Consider the following 21,621-nt stretch of genomic DNA (forward strand, 5'->3'; position numbering starts at 1 on the left):
AAGGAGGAGGGGAGGGAAAGGAGGAGGGGAGGGAAAGGAGGAGGGAGGAAAGGAGGAGGGGGAGGTTCCCCTCACCCTGGGATAAGCTGGAGCACCTTCCTCCTGTGCCTGGGGAAGGACCCTGTGTGAGCAGTGTGGAGACTTCTGGAATCTGGAGCAGGGCCACTTCAGGTGAAGTGCCTTCCCAGTGTGTCACAACACCCTGGGCTTTGGCAGCTCCTGAATCCCTTCCCACACAGAGGTAGGACTGTGCATCTTCAAGTCCCAGATAATGTGTCCACTGTCCAACATCCCGGCCACCCTGAGCCAAGGTAGGCAGCACTCCCACCCAGAGGAATAGCCCGAGGACAGCTGGGGGGCAAGGTGACAGCAGGGGTCCAGCCCCAGAGCTGGGGTCTTCTCCCTGCAGCTCAGAGCAGGGACAGGTGCCTGGGGACGGGGTGCACAGGCTGGGGCCTTTCTGTGCTCCCAAGGCTGGTACCCACCACCCCAGGCAGATGCGGGGGTCCTTGGAGTTTCCTCCTCGGGAACCCTTTCTGCCCCCTGCACCCCCACAACGCAGCGGGCACCCTCCTCCTCTTGCCTCGCCCCACCTGGGCAGCCCTCCTTGAGGGTCATGGGCCAGTCTCTCCCAGGTGGGCAGTTGTCCAGGGAAGGTGGTGGCTGGCTGGCCCCAGTCCTCCAGCTGCAGGTAGAGGCAGAGTCCAGAGCTGACCCCCAGCCCCCAGAGTCAGAGCCTCTGGGCTGGGGCCTGAGCAGCTGTGTCCAGCAGCCACGTTGAGGCAGGAAGTAGGAGCCATGCGGAGGAGTCTTGGGAGGGCGCCTCACAGGCATGGGACCCCCCCCGTCCCCCCAGGCCCTGTGTTGAGGGCTTGGTCCCCTGCGGCACTGCTCGGAGGTCTCGGGACCTTTAGGAGGGGGGCCCAGTGGGAGGTTTGTCACTGGGATGTGCCCTTGAAGGGACTGTGGGACCCCAGGCTCTTCCTCTTTCTGTTTTGACTTCTGGCTGTGAGGTGGGCAGCTTGGTCTGCTCCTGTTCTGGCTGGGATGTTCCACACTGGCCCAAAAGCCACGGGGCAGCCAACCGGACTGGAATGAACCTCCCTCTGTAAGCCCACTGCCTCAGGAGGAGTCGTTTAGCTCAGTTGGGGTTTGGTTTTGGTACTAGGGATTGAACCTGGGACACTTCACCACTGACCCACATCCCTGGCCTTTTTTTTTTTTTTTTTTGAGACCGGGTCTCACTAACTTGCTCAAGTCCTTGCCAAGTTGTGGAGGCTGACCTTGAATGCACAATCCTCCTGCCTCAGCCTCCTGAGTGTCTGGGGTTACAGGCTACCGTTAAATACCCATACTGAGGCTTTGTAGGAGAATACCCTGGTTGTGGGAATCCTGGATCCCTTTGGGATGAGGGAATCATGTTTGCTCTTAAACAGTTCAGGAAAAAAAAAAAGTGTGTATGTAGGTAGATGATGGATGGGTGGGTGGATGGATGGAGAGATGAAGCAAATATAAAGAATGTCAGCGTTGGAAGGGTAAATGGGAATCGTTTCTGCTATTTCTTGCAACTTGAAATTGTCCAAGGAAGACGAGGAGGTGGAGAATCAATGTGGAGTCCTCTCCCCCGAGCCGGCCTTGCTGCTGGTGGCCAGTTGAGCCTCCTCAGACAGAAGTCCATGGACTCAGCCAGCTGGGCTCAGAGGTGCCCATGCGGACCTGGAGGCAGCGCCTGCACATCTCCAGAGGAAGCCCCTGGCAGCCACAGGGCTGGGGACACCTGACCCCCCCTGAGGGCCAAAGCCACTCCTGGGTGGGCCACTCTCCTGCTGCTGGTCTGGCCCATCTAAGTCTGGACTTCTGTGCACTCTGCGGGCCTGGGCAGGACCCAACCCCTGCTGATCCACAATGGAGGGTGGGCTGCCAGGCCCCGTCCCCAGCCCTCTAGGCCACCCCTCCCAGCAGGACCTCCTCCCCTTTTGAATCAGTGTGCAAAGCCCACCTGGTCCCTCCCCATGTCCACCCACAAGCAGGAGGACTGAGATGACAGGCGTGACACACTGGGAGCCCAGGGCTGCAGTGACTGGGACTGGACCCAGCAGGAGCTCAGGGGGTCTCCACTCCGCTCTCCCCCTGTGCCATTCACCCACTGACCCCTCAGATGGCCTTTGAGTCTCTACCATGAGCCACGCTCTGGGGACCCTCGGTAGGAGAGAGGAAGGCCCTGCACTAGCTGGTGTCCCCCTCTCCCTGCCCCTCTGCCGGGACGGTGGAGGGCGGGTCCTGGAGGTCCTGAGGCTGCCCCCCAGATTTCCAAGAGGGCAAATAGGCCCAGGCTAAGCGGCGGCCCATGACACTCAGGATTGGAGCCCGTCCCCCGGGTGCAGCCAGCCTGGCTGCCCTGTCACTGTTCCTCATGTCCCTCACACAGAGCTATCCCTGTCTGGGCCCCGGGAGATGCAGCCACTGTCCCCTGTGGCCTGGCCACTTCCTCCCTGTCTCTGGGCCTTGGCTTGCCCCCTCAGGAGCAAGGGGCACCCTGTGGAGCAGGGCATGAGAGCAAGGAGGGGCTGCGCAGGCTGGCCACCCAGGGCCTCAGGGCAGCCTCTGAGGAGTGGGCGGCTTCTGGGTCCTCCCCTCTGGTTTTGCCATCATGACAGGCCCCAAACAGGAGCGGGGCCCTGGTCAGGAGCATGGCTTGCTGGGTCAGCTCTTGTCTTAACACATCCGAGCCGACACCAGAGCTGGGGCCTGTGTGCCGGGTAGGGGAAGGCATGGACGGCGGGGGTCGGGTGGAGTGGACGGCGGGGGTGGGGTGGACTGGACAGCGGTGGCCCCAAAGCTGCACTCACCACCTCGGACTGGCGCCTTGGCCTCCTCAGGCACAGCCTGCTCCGGGCCACAGGGTGAGTGCATGGCCCCACTCTGGACCTCGTGCCCGCTGCTGTGGCCTCCAGAGGGTCTTGCAGGCCCCCAGCCCATCTCCGCTGGCTCCCCAGTGGTGTCCTCCTTGGGGCTCTTCATGACCCGCCCCGGCCCCAGTGCTGAGGGCTCGGCATGCCCAGTTGGCCTGTGGAGAGAGCAGTGGGCGTCAGCAGAGGCCTCTCCAGGGTGGGGCTGCCAGACTATCAGGGGCCTCTCTGCCAGGGGTGAGGGACGGGGAGAGAAGCCAACATGGCAGAGTGTCCGGCACCTCCAAGGCCTAGCCGTGGCCCTGCTTGCAGCCTGTGTCCCCAGTGCTGGGGCCAAGGTCTGGCCTGTGATGGCCAAACCAGACCTGGTTGTGACGTGAAGCACAAAACCACTGTGGTAAGAAACCTGGGCCTGGGGCGGGGTCAGTCCCCCCAGCCTTTCTCCAGGAAGCCTGAGGGACCACGTCCCCACCTTTGGGGGTGGATGACTGCCCTGGGCTCTGACGGTGTCCTCTGGGCGATGCCTGGGAGCAGAGCGGGTCCTCCTGTCCGTCTCTGTGAGCACCTTCAGGTTAGAGGCCCTGCACGGGCTTCAGCCTCTAGACTAGGAATGTTTTAAAAGAGGAGAGAAGCCCAGTGATAGGAAGGGCCTAAGACAGGACCTGTGAGTGTCGTGGAAGGGTTGGCTCTCCTCTGGCCGCCCCTCACAGCAGAGTTCCCAGCTCTCCTCTCCGAGGCGGCTTGCTGCTTCCCGCCACAGCCCACCTCCTCCGGGAAGGGGACTTGGCCTGGCCTGTGGCTGGGGTCCACCTCAGCTGCACGGGGAATCTGGCCCTGGGTCCCGATGCTCCTAATGATGTCCCCTCCCTACTGGAGCTGGACCACGTGGGCTCAGTCTCTCCCACCAACAGAGGCCTGTGCAATCAGCTGGACGGCCCCTGGGCCCCTCCAATCTTGAGGCTTCCAGTGGCCGGGAGCCAGGACCCAGGGGCCCCTGGGAGGGGAAGGAAGCGGGGGGAGGAGGAGCAGGAGGTAGGTGAGGCAGAGCCCTGGCCAGGAGCTGCTCGCTGGCCTCACACTTTCCTGGGCTCAGAGATGAGCACTGACAGGCCCTGCTCCCAGGTCCGTGGTTTTGTCACTCATCTGAGGACACATTGTCCCCTTTCATGAATCAAACACAAGCACAAGAGTCACGGGCTCAGCTCTTTCCTCACGCAAGGCTGCTGAGCATGGGGCAGACCCCCAACGACGGCCGTGCTGGCTCACAAGGAAGGCGGGAGCCACCTGGGTGGCACGCCCAGCCTGAAGGCTGCAATTTCAAGCCTGACCATCTGCTGGTTGTGAGCAGGGAACCTTCCATCCTGAGGGTGCAGAACTCCCCAGGACTCCTCTGCCCAAAGCACTCAGGGGGACAAGGCAACAACCCCTGACCCCTCTCCATCCACCAAGGTGCAAGCCTGGTCTCCCCAGACCTGCCCCCTTTCTTGGCAGACGTTGGAGGCAGACCTGGTTCATACCGTGGCCAGCGGCCTGGGCTGGGCCCAGGTGTGCCCAGCCAGGGCCAGCTAGCTGTGCTCCCGGGGCTCTGGCCTCCGCCCTCGTCCCAGGCAAGGAATCAGCAGAGGACAGACAGGGAAGCTGCAGAGGCACCTGGGTCTGGGGTCTAGGATGCAGGACGTAGGCTAACAGATGAGGTAGAGTGTACCCCCAAGGGCAGAGGGCCACCAAAGCCTCTAACCAGGAGAAGGGGTCATTCCTCAATGTCTGAAAGTTTGTTTTAATATCTGTGCGGAACATACTAGAGAAGCTGGGTGCAATGGCCACACCTGTAATCCCAGTGACTTGGGTGGCTGAGGCAGGAGGATCTCAAGTGCAAGATCTGCCTGGGCAATTTAGTGAGACCCTGACTCAAAATAATTAAAAAGGGCTGGGGGTGTGGCCCAGTGGTGGAGCACTCATGGGTTCAGTTCCTAATACTGCAAAAAAGAATGTACTGAAGACCGAGGGAGGTGGGCGGTGGGGTGTGGGGCTTGTCACCAAAACAAAGGCAGCTGAGCCCCCAGTAGTCACAGCACAGGTGTCATCTCACACCAGGTTCTTGCAGACCCTGTCCCTGTCTTTTGGTCCTGGATGATTCCAGGTGGGAATTCTACAACGGGAACTGAGGGTCACCTTGTCCTGGAGGTGGAGGGAAGGGAAGTGACTGCAGGGAGGGCTCCCTGGAGGAGGTGCTCATGGTGAAGGGCCTCGTCCAGTTCCCTGCCCTCTGCCTGTTCCCTGTGAAACCCGATGGTCAGTTTATGGCCAAATCCTTCCCAGCCCCAACCACCTCTGAGGGGCAGGGACGGGGACCAGGCTGGGTAGATGGGAAGGGGGCAGCTAGTCAGAGGGCCCCCAATGAGGGTCCCTGGTGCCTGAAGAGACCCTTTCCCCTTCCAAGGGAGCTGCTCAACCCAGGAAGTCAGCGCAGGCCTGGGAACACCCCACTCCCTAGCAAAGAGGCAAGTGGACCTGGACCCCGGGAGCACAGAGTGCCAAGGAGGTGACAGAACGGTCAACAGTGCGGTGTCCACCAGGTTGAGCCTCGGCCTGGAAGGCTGCCCACCTGGGGATGCCCAAGGGGCTCCTTAGCACATTCAGGATGCAGCTGGGCATCCTGGCCACCTCCCCCAGTGCTGAGTCCAGCCCAAGCCTCAGAGTCTGCTCTCGTCCCCTGTCCCCCTTGCCCAGCTGCCACCCTGGCTCCTGCCAGGGTAATGCACACTGGCTGGCCCAGGTTTGCCAGGCGCAGGAAGCCCACGGTGGAGGCTGGCGGTCTTGCTGCCCCCTGGTGGAGGCACACAGAGGCACGTCCAGAGAGCTCGACTCCAGCCCTTTGATGGGGGCGGGGGCTGTAGCTTCTATCCCAGCCCCCGCCAGGGTCCTGGCCTCTGAGTCACTTCTTCCTTCAAAAGCCAGGTCACTGCCTTCCCTGCAGGCAGCGCTGGTGTCCCAGCAGCCCAGGCGGCGACTGGACCACCTGCCGATACCCTGGCTGTCTGCCTCCCTTCCCACCCGCCTCCCGGCACAGGAAGTGGCCCATCTGAGGAGGTGCCCGGGGCCTCATGTGCCTGGCACAAAGCTGGTGCTCAGGGGCAGGTCCCCGAGAAAAAGGGAAGGCTTCCCCGGCTCAGGGGACTTCCCGCCCGCTGGTGAGGGACGCGGGACAGCCGCACACATGGGCTCCTGCTCAGAGGAGGAAGTGGGCTCAATCTCTGCAGGACACTTCCCTCCCGGCCACTGCAACAAGCAGCCTCTTCCGGCCTCGGGCCTTCTGGGTCCTGCCCAGGGCAGTAGGCGTGGCACCCCAGAGCGAGGAGAGCCTCTAGCAGATGTCCCGTCTCCCTGAGGTCAGCTGGCTGAGCCACATGCCCCAGGCCCCGTCCAGCACCCAATCTCAGAGTTTGCTGCCAGCACCCAGAGACGAGGTTCAATTTCAGTGGGTGGAGGTGCTCTGTGCTCCGTTACCACCCAGAAAATGAGAATAAAATGCCCGGGAGGGGTCGTGGTTGGAGCAGGTGGCCCTGTGGCTCAGTGTCCAGGGAGCTGGGCTGCTAGCGGGAGATGGAGCCCACAAGCCCTGACTGGCGGGGGCTCTGGCTGGAGCTCCCCCGGGCTCGGACTGGGCAGACCCCTAGGGACACCAGACCTCGGCTCTTTGCCAAGAAGCAAGCCTGAGGGTGGTCCAGTCCTGCTCCCTGGATGGCAAGGGAACGCTCATGTCCCCCAACCAGGCCCCCCAGGGACCGCGGGCTGAGCCTCATGTGGAACTCACCTTCAGCTGAGCTGAGTCCTGCTGGACAAGGGTGGCCCTCACCCAGTGCCAGGTGTCCTCATGAGAAAGAGAGGCGGACCCATGGAGAGGCCCTGGGACGGCAGAGCCAGAGCCTGGGTGACCTGACCACAGGCCCAGCAGCCCTGGGCTCCAGGGCAGGAAGAGCAGGACCCGCGTGGGGCCTCTGGGTGCAGCCTGGCCCTGCCCAGCCTGTCTGCAGCTCCAGCCTCCAGAACTCTGAGAACACAGTGTCACTGCGGGCCACCAAGGGTCACTGTCAGGGCAGCTGAGGACATGATCACTCGTCCCTTTCTGTGTGGCGGGGCTGCCGGTGCCCACGTCATGGAGTTTGTGGGGAGCAGTGACCTCTCACGTGACATGCTGCACAGGGCCCGTCAACCCCATGCTCCCACACCCTGGCTCCGCCTGCCGTTGTCGCATCCCAGACTGGGGGGGGGGGGTCCTAGGTCCCTGGGGAGGTCACCCTAGGCCTGCAGAAGGTCTCCATGGGGCTTCTGAGGCCACATGTCCTGGGCAGGACGTGAGGCTGGAAGGCTGGGCCCAGGAATTTTTGCTTGGTGGCCCTGGTCCAGCCACTTATCTTGTTATTTGATGTAAAAAAGACCCAGGGTGACTTCGGAGCGGCCTGGTCACACCCACAGTGGCACTGCGGGCTCTGCGGAGGTGCTGCATCAGCAGTCATGCCAACGTGGCCTACGATAACCCAGGGCTGGCCACACTTGGGACACACTGGCCCAGAACCCCTTGTTCCTGGCTCGGTTCCCACGTCTCATCCAGACCCTGGGGGCACACCCCGAGGTCAGTGTGGCTATGAGGTCACTGTGAGGCGCTTGTAAATGAATTCTCGTGTCAGATCACATGAGAATCCCTGAGAGGGTCTGGCAGCACCCTGGGGGGCCTGGTGACAGCCTCCCTTGGCCTACAGCAGTCCTGCCCCACCCCCACTGCAGACAGTCTGAAGAATGTTCCAGAAAGTGGAAAGTGGGAGGCTATTCCTAGACACAAGGACGGCCACTGTGCATCTGCCAACCCAGCCGCCTGGCGGCCCACCACCCTCCCTCCCGCCCGCCCCAGAGCCCGCCGTACCTGAGCTCTGCTCCCGAGACACCTCTCAGGCCCACCAGGCCCAGGGCGCAGGTGGCCTGTCCCAACTCTGCTTGGTGCTGGCTGTCCACGGGGCTGTCTGCAGCTGGCCGGGGCAGGCAGAGGCCGCCCACAGAGGCTGACTGCAGAGCAGCCACCACCGCCCCTGCTTCCTGCCCCACTTCCTCCCGGAGCCCAGGGCAGCAATGAGAGGCCAGCGCTGGCCGCGATTGATCATTAGCCCCTTCCTGGGTGGGTGCCAGGCCCTGTCCCCGCCTGCCCACTGCCAGCCCCCAGGCTCTGGGGTGGAGGCCAGGGGGCACCCAGGCTCCCGTTTGGCACTGGGATTGGGGAAGTCCACCAACTAGCGGCCCTCGGGCTCTGCTCTCTGTTCCCCTTCCAGTTCTGTGCACGTGGGCACACACGTGTGGGCCTAAGGACACACACACGTGGGCACACACGTGTGGGCATAAGGACACACACACTCGTGGGCACACAGACACAGACAGTTCCTCACTCCTGCGCCCAGGTCATAGGAACATTCTGGGGGAGGAGAGGGGACGTCCTGCTCCTCAGCTGGCCAGTGTGTCCCACCTGGGAGACTGGCCAGAACTGTCACCTCTTTACCTGCCTTCTGGCTGCAGCCCCACCTGGGGTTGGGACGGGAGATCTCCTAGCTGGCCAAGGCTGCGGCCATGACAGGGAACCCCTGGCCTGGCCCCCTGGGACTCAGAAAGAAGCAGGACTGACCATGGGCCAGCTTCCTGCCCCGGCCCTCTGTGCCTGCCCCTCAGGCTGGGGCTGGCCGGCTCCACGCCCTGGGAGCACCCCCATCCTGTCTCCCTCTGTGAGGGGCTGACAGTGGGTGCACTTGCCACCCGCTCTCTGCCCAGACTCTGGAGGGTGAAGACCCCCGACATTCTGGCTTCCCTGGGCCTGTGGACCTGAGAGCTCTGCTGAAGGAGGTCCTGGATGGGCCCCCTGTCCACACAAGGGTCAGGAGGCGTTTCCTCTCCCGGCCATTGTCCCAGGCGGAGCCCAAGACCCGGCATCCTGTTTGTCTACAGCTGAGCTCCTGGCCGCAGCCCAGGGCTTTTCCAGGACCCCCACACACACACACACACACTGTGTGCGGGACCCGCCTCCTCCCAGCTCCGGCCGCTGAGGAAGGAGCAGGTGCTCTGGGTCCAAGACTTTCCAACCAGGGCCCTCCTGGGGCTGCTGGGTGGACGGCCCTGCCTGCCCGGCCTCCTGAAGCCCAGCCCAGCTGGCGTTCCCGGGGCCACCTGTCCCTTCCCAGAGCCTCGGTTTCCCCCTTGTAGAGACCACTAAGTGCCCTCCCAGCTCAGTGGTTCTGACCCAGCGCAGGGGTAGAGAACAAGCTGACACTGGTCAGGAAGACGCCGCAGACCTCCAGGTGACCCTCACCCTGTGGGTGGTCAAAACAGCCTGACCAAACGTTCCCGTGACTCCTGTTGGGCTGACCAGCCGAAGCCCAGCCCATGTCCCCACCCTCCCTCCCAGCCAGAGGCTCTCGGGTGCTGAAGTCCAGCAGAGGAAAAACAGCAGGCCCTGCCCGGGAGCCTAGGAGGCCACCCTTGCCCAGAATGCAGGGCTTCAATCACCAGACCCCAAAGCCACCACCCCTCGTCCCTTTTCCCCCGTCAGAGAGGCCAGCCGGTGCCAGCGACTCTGCGGGCCTGGCAGCCAGTGACCTGCAGGCAGGACCCGAGGCTCTGGAGTCCCTGTCTCCTTGCTGTAGGAGGGAGGCCCCAGGAGCAGTGGAGCTGGGCAGAGTGACAGGCCCTGGAGAGACTTGCTCCTGTGAGGAGCAGCACCTCTGGGGAGCACCATCTGCCTGCAGGAGGCCACAGGGTCCAGTACTCCAGGCCAGGGGGACGCCTTGTCCAGCCAGTGCAGAAGCCACAGCTCCACTCCGGTGCCCTGGACGTCTCCTAAGGCTAAAATGCAAGGGCAGGACTCACCCAGGACGGGAGCACGGCTCACCTGGGAGGTGGCCTCCGAGTCCCACCAGGACACAGGACAGCCTCTGCCGGCAGGGCCTCCTGCAGGGGGCCCACGTGGCTTTGAGCTGCCCCGGCACACTCGGGGCCTCCTCCAGGGCACACTCCTGCCCGTCCCATCTCGTCCGGTCCTCCACCTGGAGCACACTCAGAGGTTTCCTCAGAGACGGACTTGCCAGCCTGGGGAGCACCGCAGAGGGCCCACACCTGTCCCTGGTCTATCCTGCGGGGAAGCCCCAGCCACCACCAGGGCCCAGTTATGGCCTCCAAAGTCCCTGGCCAAGCCCTTAGCTGTGGCTTCCTGGGGACCCCTTTGGTGGACCCTCCTGCCCTCAGTCGGCCTGGGGTCTACCCTGCCCGTGGGCAGCAGGTTCCCTCCTGTGGAAGGCCCAGTGGCCGAGCACCCCCCAGGGCTCCCCAGACAGGGACCCAGGGCTGGACCCAAGGCAGGTGGGGTGCCGGCCCCCCCCAGCTGCGGAGGGCTCTTGTGTTTATGTTTTGAGTCCCGTAGGGAAAACAGTGACCACTGTGGTCAGTCAAGACAATGGCTTTCCTAATTGTGTCATTTAGAGCAGCGTCAGTTCTCGGGACAGCTGTGAGCGGCACCCTGTGGAGGGTCGAGCTGGGGAGGGTCCAGACCCCCATGCATGCTGCCGTCCCCCCACGGCCTGCCTCTCCACCTCCAGGTACCTCAGCTCCCTGAGGTTTGGAGCTACACCTGCCTCGTGTGACGATGGCCCTACTATCCCAGCCCTGCCCCTGGTCCCTACCCACCAGGTCCATAGGCAGGGGGGAAGAGGGAAGCCAGGGAGGGAGGAAGAGCGGGCGAAATCCTGGAGGCTTCCTGGAAGTGGAGGCTCCTGGACAAACTCTTAGAAGGAGAAAGACAAAGAGGGCGGGCCCAGGGCACCCCAGGGGACAGGGATGCTCAGGAGAGCACATAGCCCAGCAGCAGCTGACGACAGCCAGACACACACAGGCCGGAGCCTCCACGGCCACTCTGCCAACTGGATGCTGGCGGCTAAGGAGAGGCCTGGCACGCTGGCCCTGAGGGCTGACCTGCAGCAGGCCATCAACAGTGACCCCAAGAGTGCAGGGCCCCGGGGAGCTCCAGCCCAGGCCTCACCAGGGCCTGTCCAGGCAAACGCTGTCTGCCGGGGCCTCTGGTGGCCCTTGAACAGGTGACCACCCCCATCCCTACCCCTGTGGGGGCCAGGGAGAAGGTCCTCTCTGGCTATCGGGCCTCACCTCTCTGCCGAGCCAGCGTGGAGACGGACAGACGAGGGTCAACAGGTGGGCGAGGCGGCCGCCAGGACCACTCCTCAGCTCAGGGGCTGGAAGGCCCACGGTGTGGTCTGTGGACATGGGAGTGGGCCGAGATGACGGCGAGGCAGCGCTGAACCTCGTCTGGTGACGGCCCTGAGACACTGGCCTCGGCCACGCAAGGAAGAGCCCAGCCACCAGGGATGGGCAGAGTCATGGTCCCTGGAGGGGCATGGGGCGGGCCACCAGAGAGCTGGGGCTGCCTGGCTGGAGGACCAGCCCCGACCCTCTGCTCCCCGTTGCGAGGACCCAGCAGAGGGGCACGGACACTGAATCACCGGTTTCCACTTGCCCCGAGCTCAGAGGTGGGAACCGGGCCTCCCGGGAGGACAGCCTCCACGAACAAATGGGGACCGTTCAGCCACACGCGCCGGGAGGAGAGCTCCTGGGGTCTATGTGGGCCTTTCATTTTAAAGGTGACCTAAGTGACCAGCCCCTGCCCAGGTTCTGAACGGGGGGTTCCCCAGAATGGCAAAGAGGCCAGGCCAGGCCCACCTTCCAAGGAACACGCGTTCCCAAGCCCTGGCAGACCTGAGGTCGGGGCAGAAACGTGCCCAGAGACTGCCTCCCAGGCTCCCACCTGTACCCCCCAGGGACGGCGCTGTGAGCCTCGGCACCAGAAGAGCAGGGGCCTGCTGCCGGGTCCGCAGAGGAAGGCCTGGACAGCCCCTGTTGGCACAGGGGGTCTGTTTGTAATGTCTGTGGTTATCACTGAAACCAGCAAAAATGTGCACCGGCCCCGGAATTTCAGGAACTCCTCTGCAAAAACAAGGCTGCAGGAGTATACAGGCTTCCCAGATGACCCATGGCCCCCGGGACCCGGATGAGTGGCTGGGCGCGGGCCCCCGGCTGACAGGAAGCAGACAGCACATCCCAGGCCTGCAGCCAAGGGTGCCCTCCGCAGTCTGGCCGAACCTGGAGCAGCCACTGTAGTGACACCCCCTTTTCCCACAGAAAAGTCTTAACTGGGCTGATTTTAGGACTGTCAGCAAAAGAGGCCAATGTAGATAAGCTTCCTATTGTCCTGTCCCCTGTTTACTTGGCCACTAGCAGGGAAGAAATCAGCACTCCAGGTGCTGGACACCCCCTCACTAGTTTTTCACAAATGTATCCAGTATAGTAGTTGGTAGAAATGTGCAAACAGGCCTCTGGCCTTGAGCTGGGCTTCACAGAGATGTCCACATTCCTAAGATAAGAGAAGTTACAACCAGGCTCCATGGTAACAGCTGGCAGGGGACGGGAGAAAGGGGAGAAGAAGCTCCCCCTCCTCAGGTGCTGTCCTTGAAGGGTTAACACTGAAAGAAAAAGCTGCTTTTATGTGAACTTCTGTAGACTGTGAACTTCTGAGCCCCTCCCCTCACATGCTGGGTATAAAGTTCTGAAACTGCCTGAACTCGGGGTTCAGCAAAAGCTGTGCCCTCTGAACCTGGCAGCAGCCAAATAAAACTGTTTCCTGCTATCTTTGGTGTCCTGCCTCGTCTGTCCCTACAACACCACGGGACAGTGGCCTGCCAGCTCTGTCAGGGCAGGTGTGTCCCCAGCCTGGGAGATGGAGGACTCTACAGCCCAGCCATTCCTGCATGAAAGGAACCCTGGGAACAGTGCTCTTCCCTGGGGTGACAGGGCTGTTCCGTGGGCAGGGCATGTAGAAGAGGGACATGGCCTCCTCCTCACACCCCAATAACGAGGCTTGGCCACAGAGGAGGAGGAGCAGAAGGGCCTCCTGCCCTGCCGAGGGAGCAGGCCAGGCTATGCCCTGCACAGCCCTGGGGGCCGGGTCCCCGAGGCCCAGCTCACAGCTCGCAGAGCACCCCATGGGCCACCTGACCTGTGGGTTGTGGGGTGCACAGAAGAGGCGGGAGTAGGAGGCTCCAAACGGGGCCAGGTTGGGGGCTTCGTGGCTGCCGTTCTCCCAAGAACACGAGAAAGAAGGCCCCAGATCATAGACAAGATCCTGACACCCCAATCCCAAGGACCCTCACTCCCCGGGCCCCAACATTCCTGACTCAGGGGTGAGAGCTTGGCTGGAATTCCTGACATTCCCTGGAGCGCAGTCATCCTGGTTGATCTTGACCTTGGCTTGTGCAAACATTAACCTGCCAGCACTCCCCACCCAGACCCCTCCCTGGGGAGCCAAGTCTTCCTGGCCAGGCCCCTCCCTGGAGACAGGCTCCCAGCCAGTGCACTACCTGCCAGCTGGGCCCGAGGGCTCAGGCCCATTCCCGCAGCCCTGCCTCCTCACCCCACCTCAGGCTGCGGCCAACACAGGCTGGGCTGCAGGTCACCCTGGTGACCTTGGCCTGCGTGGGCACTGCCCGTCCTACTCTCTCAACTGCTTCCACCCAGAAAAACCTCAGTGCTGTCTGCTCCGGCCAGTGCCATGACTCCTGCCAGCGGGTGCCACCCACCCACCCACCCCACACACCCCCGAGTTATCTTGCCTCGGTCCCCAGCACCGTCCATGCTGCCTCAGCCTGTCCCTCCCTGACCTGACTGCATCTGCCTGTCAAGGTCTGCCCTGCCCACTGCAGCCCCGGCTGGACTCCTCCTCCCTCACCTTGTCACAGAGTCACCTTCTAGGGTTCTTGCTCCTTGGAACTTCTAGAAGCTTCTACCTACTCTGCTGGCTTTGCCAGGGCTCTGGCTCAGACCAAGGGCTGGAGGCTGTACCACCTGGGCTTCCTCTCCAGCGGCCTCCAGCCCAGAAAGACATCTCAGCGGACTTGGGCCAGGTCCACAGCCCCAGGAGGCAGCCAGCTCGGGACCCTTCTCCCCACCAGGTCCATCCAGCCGCCCCACAACCTCACCTGGCTGTCCCATGGTGTCCCCGGTACCTGCCTCGCTTCTCCAGGCCTCCCCTGATGCAAGACCAGCCAGTGCCCGGCACCCCAAGGCCCACCATCCGGGACCTCCATCGGGGGCCACACCTGCCTCCTCCGCGGTCCTCCAGGGAGGTGCTGGCCAGACCCGGCATGGCACTCTGCAGGTGTTCACTGAATGACCAATAAGCAGAGGTGCCAGCAAGGGGTCTGGCCGTGTCGGTGCACACAGGCCACCAAGTAGTGAGAGCAGAGGGCCCATGTGCTCTGGACAGGACGGCAGCCCCAGGCAGGCGTGGGTCAGGCCCCACTAACCCCCTCCTCTGCAGGCCAGTGGTGCAGGCAGGCCCCTCCTCCCTATACTTCCCTCCTGCTCCTCGGCAGCTGCTGGGGGAGTCACTCAGGTGTGGGGGCTCACAAGGCATGGGAGCCTCCGTGAGGCCCAGGATGAGGCGAGTGGACAGTCCCTGGCAGCATCTGGCCTCCAACCCCTGCTGTGCCCACTGGGAGTCTGGAGAGAGGGACTGGGCGGCGTCCTCTGAGCCACAACCCCTGGGCCAGCAACACCCACACCTGCACCCTTCACAGCCCTAGCGCCCAGCTGTGACGCTTCCCAGGTGACATCACAGGGGCGTGGCCAGAGGGCACTGCTTTGATGCCAGGCCAGGAATGAGCCCCCAGGCTGCCTTGCCTGCTGCAGGGAGGGGCACGCCCTCCACCCCAGGACTCAGAGGACAGGTGGCAGTGGCACTCCTCCACTGGCTGGCGCGGTACCCAGGTGTGGCTTGGAGATGGAGAGTGTCCTGGAGCAGCCGCCAGGCCGGAATCCTCAGGAGGGCTGCTCCTCCTCTCTGCCTTGGCCGTCTGCCCGGGCCCTGCACTGCCCCACGTGGAGACAGGGGACTCCACCAGGGAAGGCACCTACTGTCGTTGACCTTCCACAGGGACAGGACCGGCAGTGGCCTCATCCAGCCCTACTCTGGGCCAGGCCCAGCACTGAGCACCCAGAGCATCGCTGAACCAGACACCCTGCCCTCCTGAGGTCTCAGCCAAGGGACAGACAGGCAAGGAGACGGACGGAGACAGACAGCTCAGCCAGGGTGGCCAACAGGGCAGGTAGAGGGACTGCGCAGCAAGCACCACCCATCTGCTGGGGTCAGCCAGGGGGCTGCCTGGAGGAGGTGCTGTGAGCCAGCCTGGGAGCACAAGAGGTTCACCAGACGCAGTACCTGGGAGGAAACTCCCAGCAGGGGCCTGGGGCGTCCGCAGCACAGGAAGTAAGGAAGCAGCACAGTGGACAGACGGACGACGGGGAGGGAGGGATGGTAGGCCAGATGATTGATGGATGGGGATCAATTTTCCCTAAAATGATGAGCCTGTGTCTTTCTAAGGATGTAGGAGCTCATGAAAGAACTCCCAACACCCAGTGTGGTGGCACACACCTGTAGTCCCAGCTGCTCAGGAGGCTGGGGCAGAGACTGCAAATTCGAGGCCAGGCTGGGCCAGTTTGTGTAACATTTTTTAAAAGGGCCGGTATGTGGCTCAGTGGGAGAGCAGTCCCTAGCATGCTCTCGGCCTTGGGTTCCCTTCCCAGTACTGCAAAATAAATAAGAAAATAATAAAAGAGCTGGGGGGTAGCTCTCGCATGTGTGAGGCCCTGGGTGCTGTCCCCAGCACCTCCAACACAAACACTGGGGCTCCCAGTGGCCTGCGCTGGGACAATTAGAACAACAAAATAAGGTAGTGTCCACCCCAGCCCTGGGACGGCATAGGTGGCCTGGCCACACTGATGTGAGGCAGTGGCTGGACCGAGGGGCCACCTCCCTGTGGTGTGGGAGCAGAGCCAGCTCCGCCGTCCTGGCCAGCCCTCCTGCCAGGGCTGGTGCGTCACAGGGAGAGTCCTGCACTAGTGTGTGGCCTTGGTGCCGTGCGGCAGGGATGGCACCTCACCCTGGCTTCCTCCCCAAACCCAGCTGTGTGGGGACAGGTGTGGCAGGGTGGCACCGTGACAAGTGAGGACATGAACTCTGCTCGGCAGTCAGGGAAGCTCTTCCTGGAGGTGTGACACCTGAGCAGGGCCTGGGTGCTCGGCAGGTGTCGGAGGGGCAGGGAGGTTATGTCCTGGGAGGGACGCGGGCTGGACGGGGTGGTGGGGGGAGGGTGGACAAAGCCCGGTGAGCAGGGTCTGAGCCTCCAGCCAGGCCTCCCCACCACCGAGACGGAGGACAGGGCCGATGGGAGGGACCCAGGAGAGGCCAGGCGTCCACGTGTGGCCAACAGAGGCCAGATGAGCACGCAGACTGTCCATTCCTCCTACTGTCTTGAAAGATGAGAAATGAGGCTCCGTCCCTCCCTTAGAAGGAGCATGACCTGACCCCAAGACACCCTTTGTCACCTCCCAATTGGGCTCTTGGTGTCTCCTCCCCTCGGCGGTGAGGGAGGGCTGGCTGGCGGTGCAGACCCTCCTCACCCACCCCATGTCCCTCGGCACACCCTGGGCAGCTGCAGAGAGCACGGTGTCAACGGCGGGCAGGTGACCAGCACCTGGAAAACCACAACTGTGTTCACCCTTTGACCAGCGGCTGCCCCGCCCTCTGCAGATGGCTGCAGGTGTGGGAGGTTGCAAGGCTCTGTTGACAGTGACAACACCTGGAAGTCACTGAGGTGTCAGGTCGTCTCACCAGCTCCGTCCCGCCCAGCAGGCCGTGGTGGGAGAGAGGGTGGACTTGTGGGGCAAGGAAAGACCTCGGGACAGCTGAGCGGAAAGAAAGGAGCCGCAGATGACCACAGCCCCCTCCCCTGCAGGGCTTCAGTGTAAAAGAGCCAGGAGGGTCGCCCACGTCCCAGCCCGGACGGACGTGCCTGAGAAATGCAGAGGGCTGCGGTGTGGGACTTTCTGGATCATATGGGGGCAGGCTCAAGGCACCAAGGACCCTGACCGCTGTGGCACATGTGAACTTTGACCCACCAAAGTTCAGAAGAACACTTGGAAGGGCCGGAGTCCCCGGAGGTACAGGTGGACAAGACCACTCCTCACCTGCCTTTTAGATGTGTGGACAGTCCATAGGAGGAGGAGGGGGACAGGGAGGGAGGACCCCGGGACAGACAAGGACACTAGGTGGAAGCACAGGGTCCTGGGCAGGGTGTGGGAACCCCGCACCCTCTTCCCTGCCTTCTGAACCAAACACATCCCACCAAATGAAGCCTACAAAAGAGGCCCAGCCCCCGGGCACAGCGGCACATACTGTGATCCCAGCAGCTCGGGAGGCCGAGGCAGGAGGATCGCAAGTTCAAAGCCAGCTTCAGCAACTTAGTGAGGCCCTAAGCAACTCAGCCCAACCCTGTCTCAAAATAAAATAAATAGGGCTGTGGCTCGGTGGTAGGGCACCCTGGGTTCCATCCTGATACTGCAGAATAATAATCATAATAAAGACCCAGCAACGCAGAGCAGGCTGGACAAGACTGGAGGGCAGACCATTAAGGCCCAAGGAGACGGCGCTGGGGAAGGCGCTGTGGACGGCGCTGGGGTCGGGGCCAGGCTGGAGCTCACGGCCCAGGCTGACACCCCAGGCCACCTGCGTGCCCAGCCTTGGAACGACCCAGGAGCCCCCGCCACACCTCCTTCCGCGGTGAGCCTGCCGGTCTCCTCACTGCCCTGCAGGACGAGGAGACGGAAAGAGGCCTTTGGAACAGCACCCAGCTCCAGCTGCTGCAGACAGCCTAGGCCACCCCTGCCCCGGGACGGAGGGTACGTTCCCTCAAGGTACACCAATCTGCCCCTGGGCCCACACAGTCCACACCCAGGTCCACACAGAGATTCTCCCCGCTCAGGCCCAGCCCTGGGCCCCAGGCTCACTGGGCACCAGGATAAACAGGCTCAGAGAAGGCCAGCGCTTCTCCTCTGGCCGCCAGGCTGCTCTACTCACCCTCAAGGCCTCCTGCCAGAGTCCACAGACTCCTGCGAGGGCCAGCCTTAGAGATCCTTGTGCCAAAGACGGGCGACTGGCCTCCACCCCGCCGGGCCAGGCCCCTCTGCTCAGGCCTGCTGCAGACCCTCCCTCCTGCAAACCCACTCTAGGGCCCACCCAAGGAGGGAGGGGCTGTCCCCTGCCACACCGGGGACGTTGGCCTGAGGGCAGGGGAGGGCTGTGCTGGGGGCTGGGGGAGCTCTGGATTCCCTAAGACCCTGGATGCTGGCATCCAGGGAGGCAGGCAGCCCTGGAGGTGGGCACAGCCTTGACCCCCACCCAGGGATCCTGATCCTCTAGGGCCACCACACTGCAGGGTCCCCTGCAGCTGCTGTGGATCTTGTTCTGAGCACGAAGATGCTCCCACCTTACAGACAAGAAGACCGAGGCTCCAAAGCAAGCCACGGGCCCAAGGCCCTCAGCCAGGAAAGGGAGCCCCCAGATCCTCCCCTTTCCACGGCAGGGTCCCCAGGTCCCAGGAGGTCGCAGCCCCACCTCGCACCTACCACCCCCACAGCACACAGTCCCCTCACTTCTCAGACACGGGACACCCGCTGCCCTTCTGCGGCCCTCCCCCGTCGCGGCCAGGGGGTTCCAGGCGTACCCCCCCCATGCACACCATCCTCGGCCTCACCTGTCCCCACAGGTGACCCTGAGTGTCAGGCCCTCGGGACGCCCAGCACAGAGGTCTCAGCCCAGAGGTCGGGAACTTAGCCGCCACAGGACAGTGCCACCCAGGCTCCAGGTCCTCGCAGCCCTCAGTCGTGCAGAGCAGCACCCGCCCTGGCTCCCAGGAGGGCTGGAGCTGGGGGTGGTGGGTGGAGGGCCCGCCCCTGGGCAGGGCCAGCCTCCTGACCTCCTCCTTATCAGCTCTGGGCCAGCATTCCGGAGCAGGGCGGGGAGAAGCTGCCCCAGGGAGCTCAGAGTGGAGCTCCAGGCCTGGCCAGGCTTCGAGGGGCAGAGTGGGGAGGTGGACAGGGGGGACAGGCACCACCTGCCTGCCCGGAGGAAAGAGGCCAAGACTGGGATAATCCAGTGCCAAATGGCACTTGTCCCTTCCTATGTCAACAGGTGCGTCACCTGGGGCCCACTGTACCCCACAAGCCCACGGAGCGCAGGGTGGGGCCGCTGTCTGCTGACTGGCTGTGTGACACCAGGCAGGTCTCTCAGCCTCCCTGTGCCTCCTTTAAAAGGGAAGAGGTAGGTACCCAGCCAACCTCAGGTGTGAAAGAGGAAGGGACAGTTAATAAATGTTGAAACAGCGCCCGCACACACATCAGGCATCCTGGACTCTCGGTCCCCAAAGGGGGTTTGTGGGGGCCTGGGGGAAGGGCCAGTTCTGTCTGGAAGTGGGACATGCTGGCCATGGGGCCTGAGCTGGACTTCAGTACTGGGCAGGAGCTGCCCACCGGTGAGTGGGGTGGACACCGCCTCTATTTCTCTGTTTTTGCTTCTGAGAGCCTCGTGTTTGCCCCACGGAGCCCTGCTCACCGCCGATGACCACAGGCCCGACAGGTCTCGAGGTCTGGGCACTCGGGCTTCCTGCCTGCGGTGCTCCTTGTGCACCTACCCGTGGGTCTAGAGCCGATCTGGGACCAGGGATCGTGGCCACGCCAGGCCTCCCTTGCTGTTGGTGTGATGAGGGTCGGTCTTCAACATTCAGAGGGGGAGATTTCACAACCAAACCAGGCTTCTGGCTGCTCTGGAAGATCCAGAAGGCCCGGCCAGGCGGCGTTCCCACCCTGCCCACAGGGCAGGAGCTGAGGCTGTACTCCCTTCAGGAGGCCACCGCCGGCCCTGCTGGCTGACCCCTGTGGGGTCTGTTGTGACAGAGGCCCTGCAGCTCCCTCCCGGGCCACCAGAGCCCTGGGATTCCCGGAGCCCCACCGTGCCTTCCCGCAGGTCTCAACTCAGCAGGCCGGGCTCCACCCTGGGCTGACCTTTAGGGCGGCCTTTGGGGGCCCTGGAACAGCGCTGGTCACCAGCTGAAGCACTGGCTGTCAGGGGGCCTGCGCTTGGGCTCCTACCCCAGAAGTCTGCAGGCCTCTCTGGGCCTCAGTTTCTCCACCTCAAACTGGAAGGGGCTGGTCTGGGTGAGCTTCCGACAGGACCCGAGCTCAGGCATGGGAGCAGGCGCCCCCTGCCAGCGAGGCTGGGGATGCCATCTTTCTCCCCAGGGCACTGTGGCCCAGGGCCACAACTGGGGCCATGAGTCTGTGATCCAGGGTCTGTCCTTCCCAGGGTTCGCGCCACCTCAGCGGCAGAAGCTTTGACACCGCAGCCTTACACGGCCCCTTTTCAGGTAGCTTCCTGGGCCCAGAACTCACCCAAAAGAATGAGGGCTTCATCGCCGGGCCTGGTGGGGACTGGCACTGTGGGGCCCAGAGTTACTTGAAGACACACAGATCCTCCTGTCACCCCAGTGACTTGGGAGGCTGAGGCAGGAGGATGGCAAGTTCAGAGCCAGCCTGGGCAACTCAGGCTCTGTCTCAAAAAATGAGAATGGCCGGGGTGTGGCTCGGTGGCAGAGCACGGCGGGCTCAATCCCCAGCACAGCACAAACAAAAACAAGGCAGGCGCGGTGGCGCACACCCCTGATCCCTGCGGCTTGGGAGGCTGAGGCAGGAGGATCAGGAGTTCCAAGCCAGCCTCAGCAACAGGGAGGCACTAAGCAACTCAGTGAGACCCTGTGTCGAAATAAGATGCAAAACAGGGCTGGGGTGTGGCTCAGTGGCCGAGTGCCCCTGGGCTCAATCCCTGGGACCAAAAACAAGAAACACCCATCTCCTAAGAGCTGAATTCCTTGTCTTGGCCTTTTAAAGGCCGTTTTAGAACCTTGCTTAAGCGAAGAAAGCCAAGCATCGCTTCCTCTGGCCGGCCCAGGTCACAGTGGGGCCATCAGGCCACCAAGAGCCCTATGCAGCAAGTCTCACATTAAAAGAGGAGCCCATGGGAAGCGAAAGGTGGCCCCTAGGACTGGCCTGTCCACTCTGAGTGGCGAGCTGCCCAGGAGAGGCCAGGAAATCCCAGGTAGTGATTGGGCCAGAGGCCAACACAGCAGGGAGGCGAGGGCCCAGGACGGCTGGCCTCCCTGCTTCCTCCCGGTGAGCGTGTTCCCCAAGGCCACAGCGAGACCCAGAAAGGGCGGGCAGTGGGCAGAGTGGGGACAGGTGGGGCCCAGCTGAGCACTGCAGCTTCACACAGAGAAGAAGGGCCCTGACTGGTGACGCTCAGGGCCACCCAGGACCTGAACCCAGTCCTGGGGACTTGGCTGAGGGGGCCCCCACCACAGCTGGGCTCCCACAGGGCTGGGCCTCCATGCCCCAGGTGGACCCAGCCTCAGGGCCAGCAGCACGCCCCAGGGAGCTGTGTGGGAAACAGTCTCCCTGGACAGTCCTCTTGCCTCCTGTCCATGGGGACTGGGCCAGGACCTCCTGAGCCCCCCCACACACAGCATCTCACAGAACCTACACGTCCTCCTGAGAGCTTGAGAGCACCCCGAGGTGACCTCGCATCCAGCCCAAAGCAAACACTGTCAGGACAGGTGTGTGTGTGTGTGTTTATTTACGTCTTTTTGCAGCACCCACACCCTGGGGTGCTCTGCCACCGAGCCACATCCCCAGCTGTTTTTATTTTTATTTTGAAGCAAGATCTCACTGA

At 63.0% G+C, this 21,621-nt stretch overlaps 1 protein-coding gene across 10 annotated transcripts in view; it reads right to left on the reverse strand.

The window, feature by feature from the left end:
- Sh3tc1 (SH3 domain and tetratricopeptide repeats 1) overlaps positions 1-18,764 on the reverse strand; it is a 42,301-nt gene extending 23,537 nt beyond the window's left edge. The window contains exons 1-2 of one of the 10 annotated variants that reach the window (XR_013425649.1): positions 13,982-14,522; positions 2,850-3,067 (exon numbers count right to left, since the gene is read on the reverse strand). Coding sequence is in view for 8 of the 10 variants with exons in the window: in XM_078020941.1 (XP_077877067.1) it covers positions 2,850-3,067; positions 13,982-14,148 (385 nt within the window). In the remaining 2 variants the exon portion in view is untranslated. Of the gene's footprint in view, positions 1-593; positions 686-2,849; positions 3,068-3,381; positions 5,569-6,723; positions 7,733-7,830; positions 9,288-11,099; positions 11,649-13,981; positions 14,528-18,595 lie in introns of those variants that run through there. The other 9 variants (XR_013425650.1, XM_078020943.1, XM_078020941.1 and 6 more) reach the window with 9 other exon arrangements.
- Between the last annotated feature and the right edge of the window lie 2,857 nt (positions 18,765-21,621).

This window comes from Ictidomys tridecemlineatus, chromosome 9, assembly GCF_052094955.1.
Source record: "Ictidomys tridecemlineatus isolate mIctTri1 chromosome 9, mIctTri1.hap1, whole genome shotgun sequence".
Classification (NCBI taxonomy): Eukaryota; Metazoa; Chordata; class Mammalia; order Rodentia; family Sciuridae; genus Ictidomys; species Ictidomys tridecemlineatus.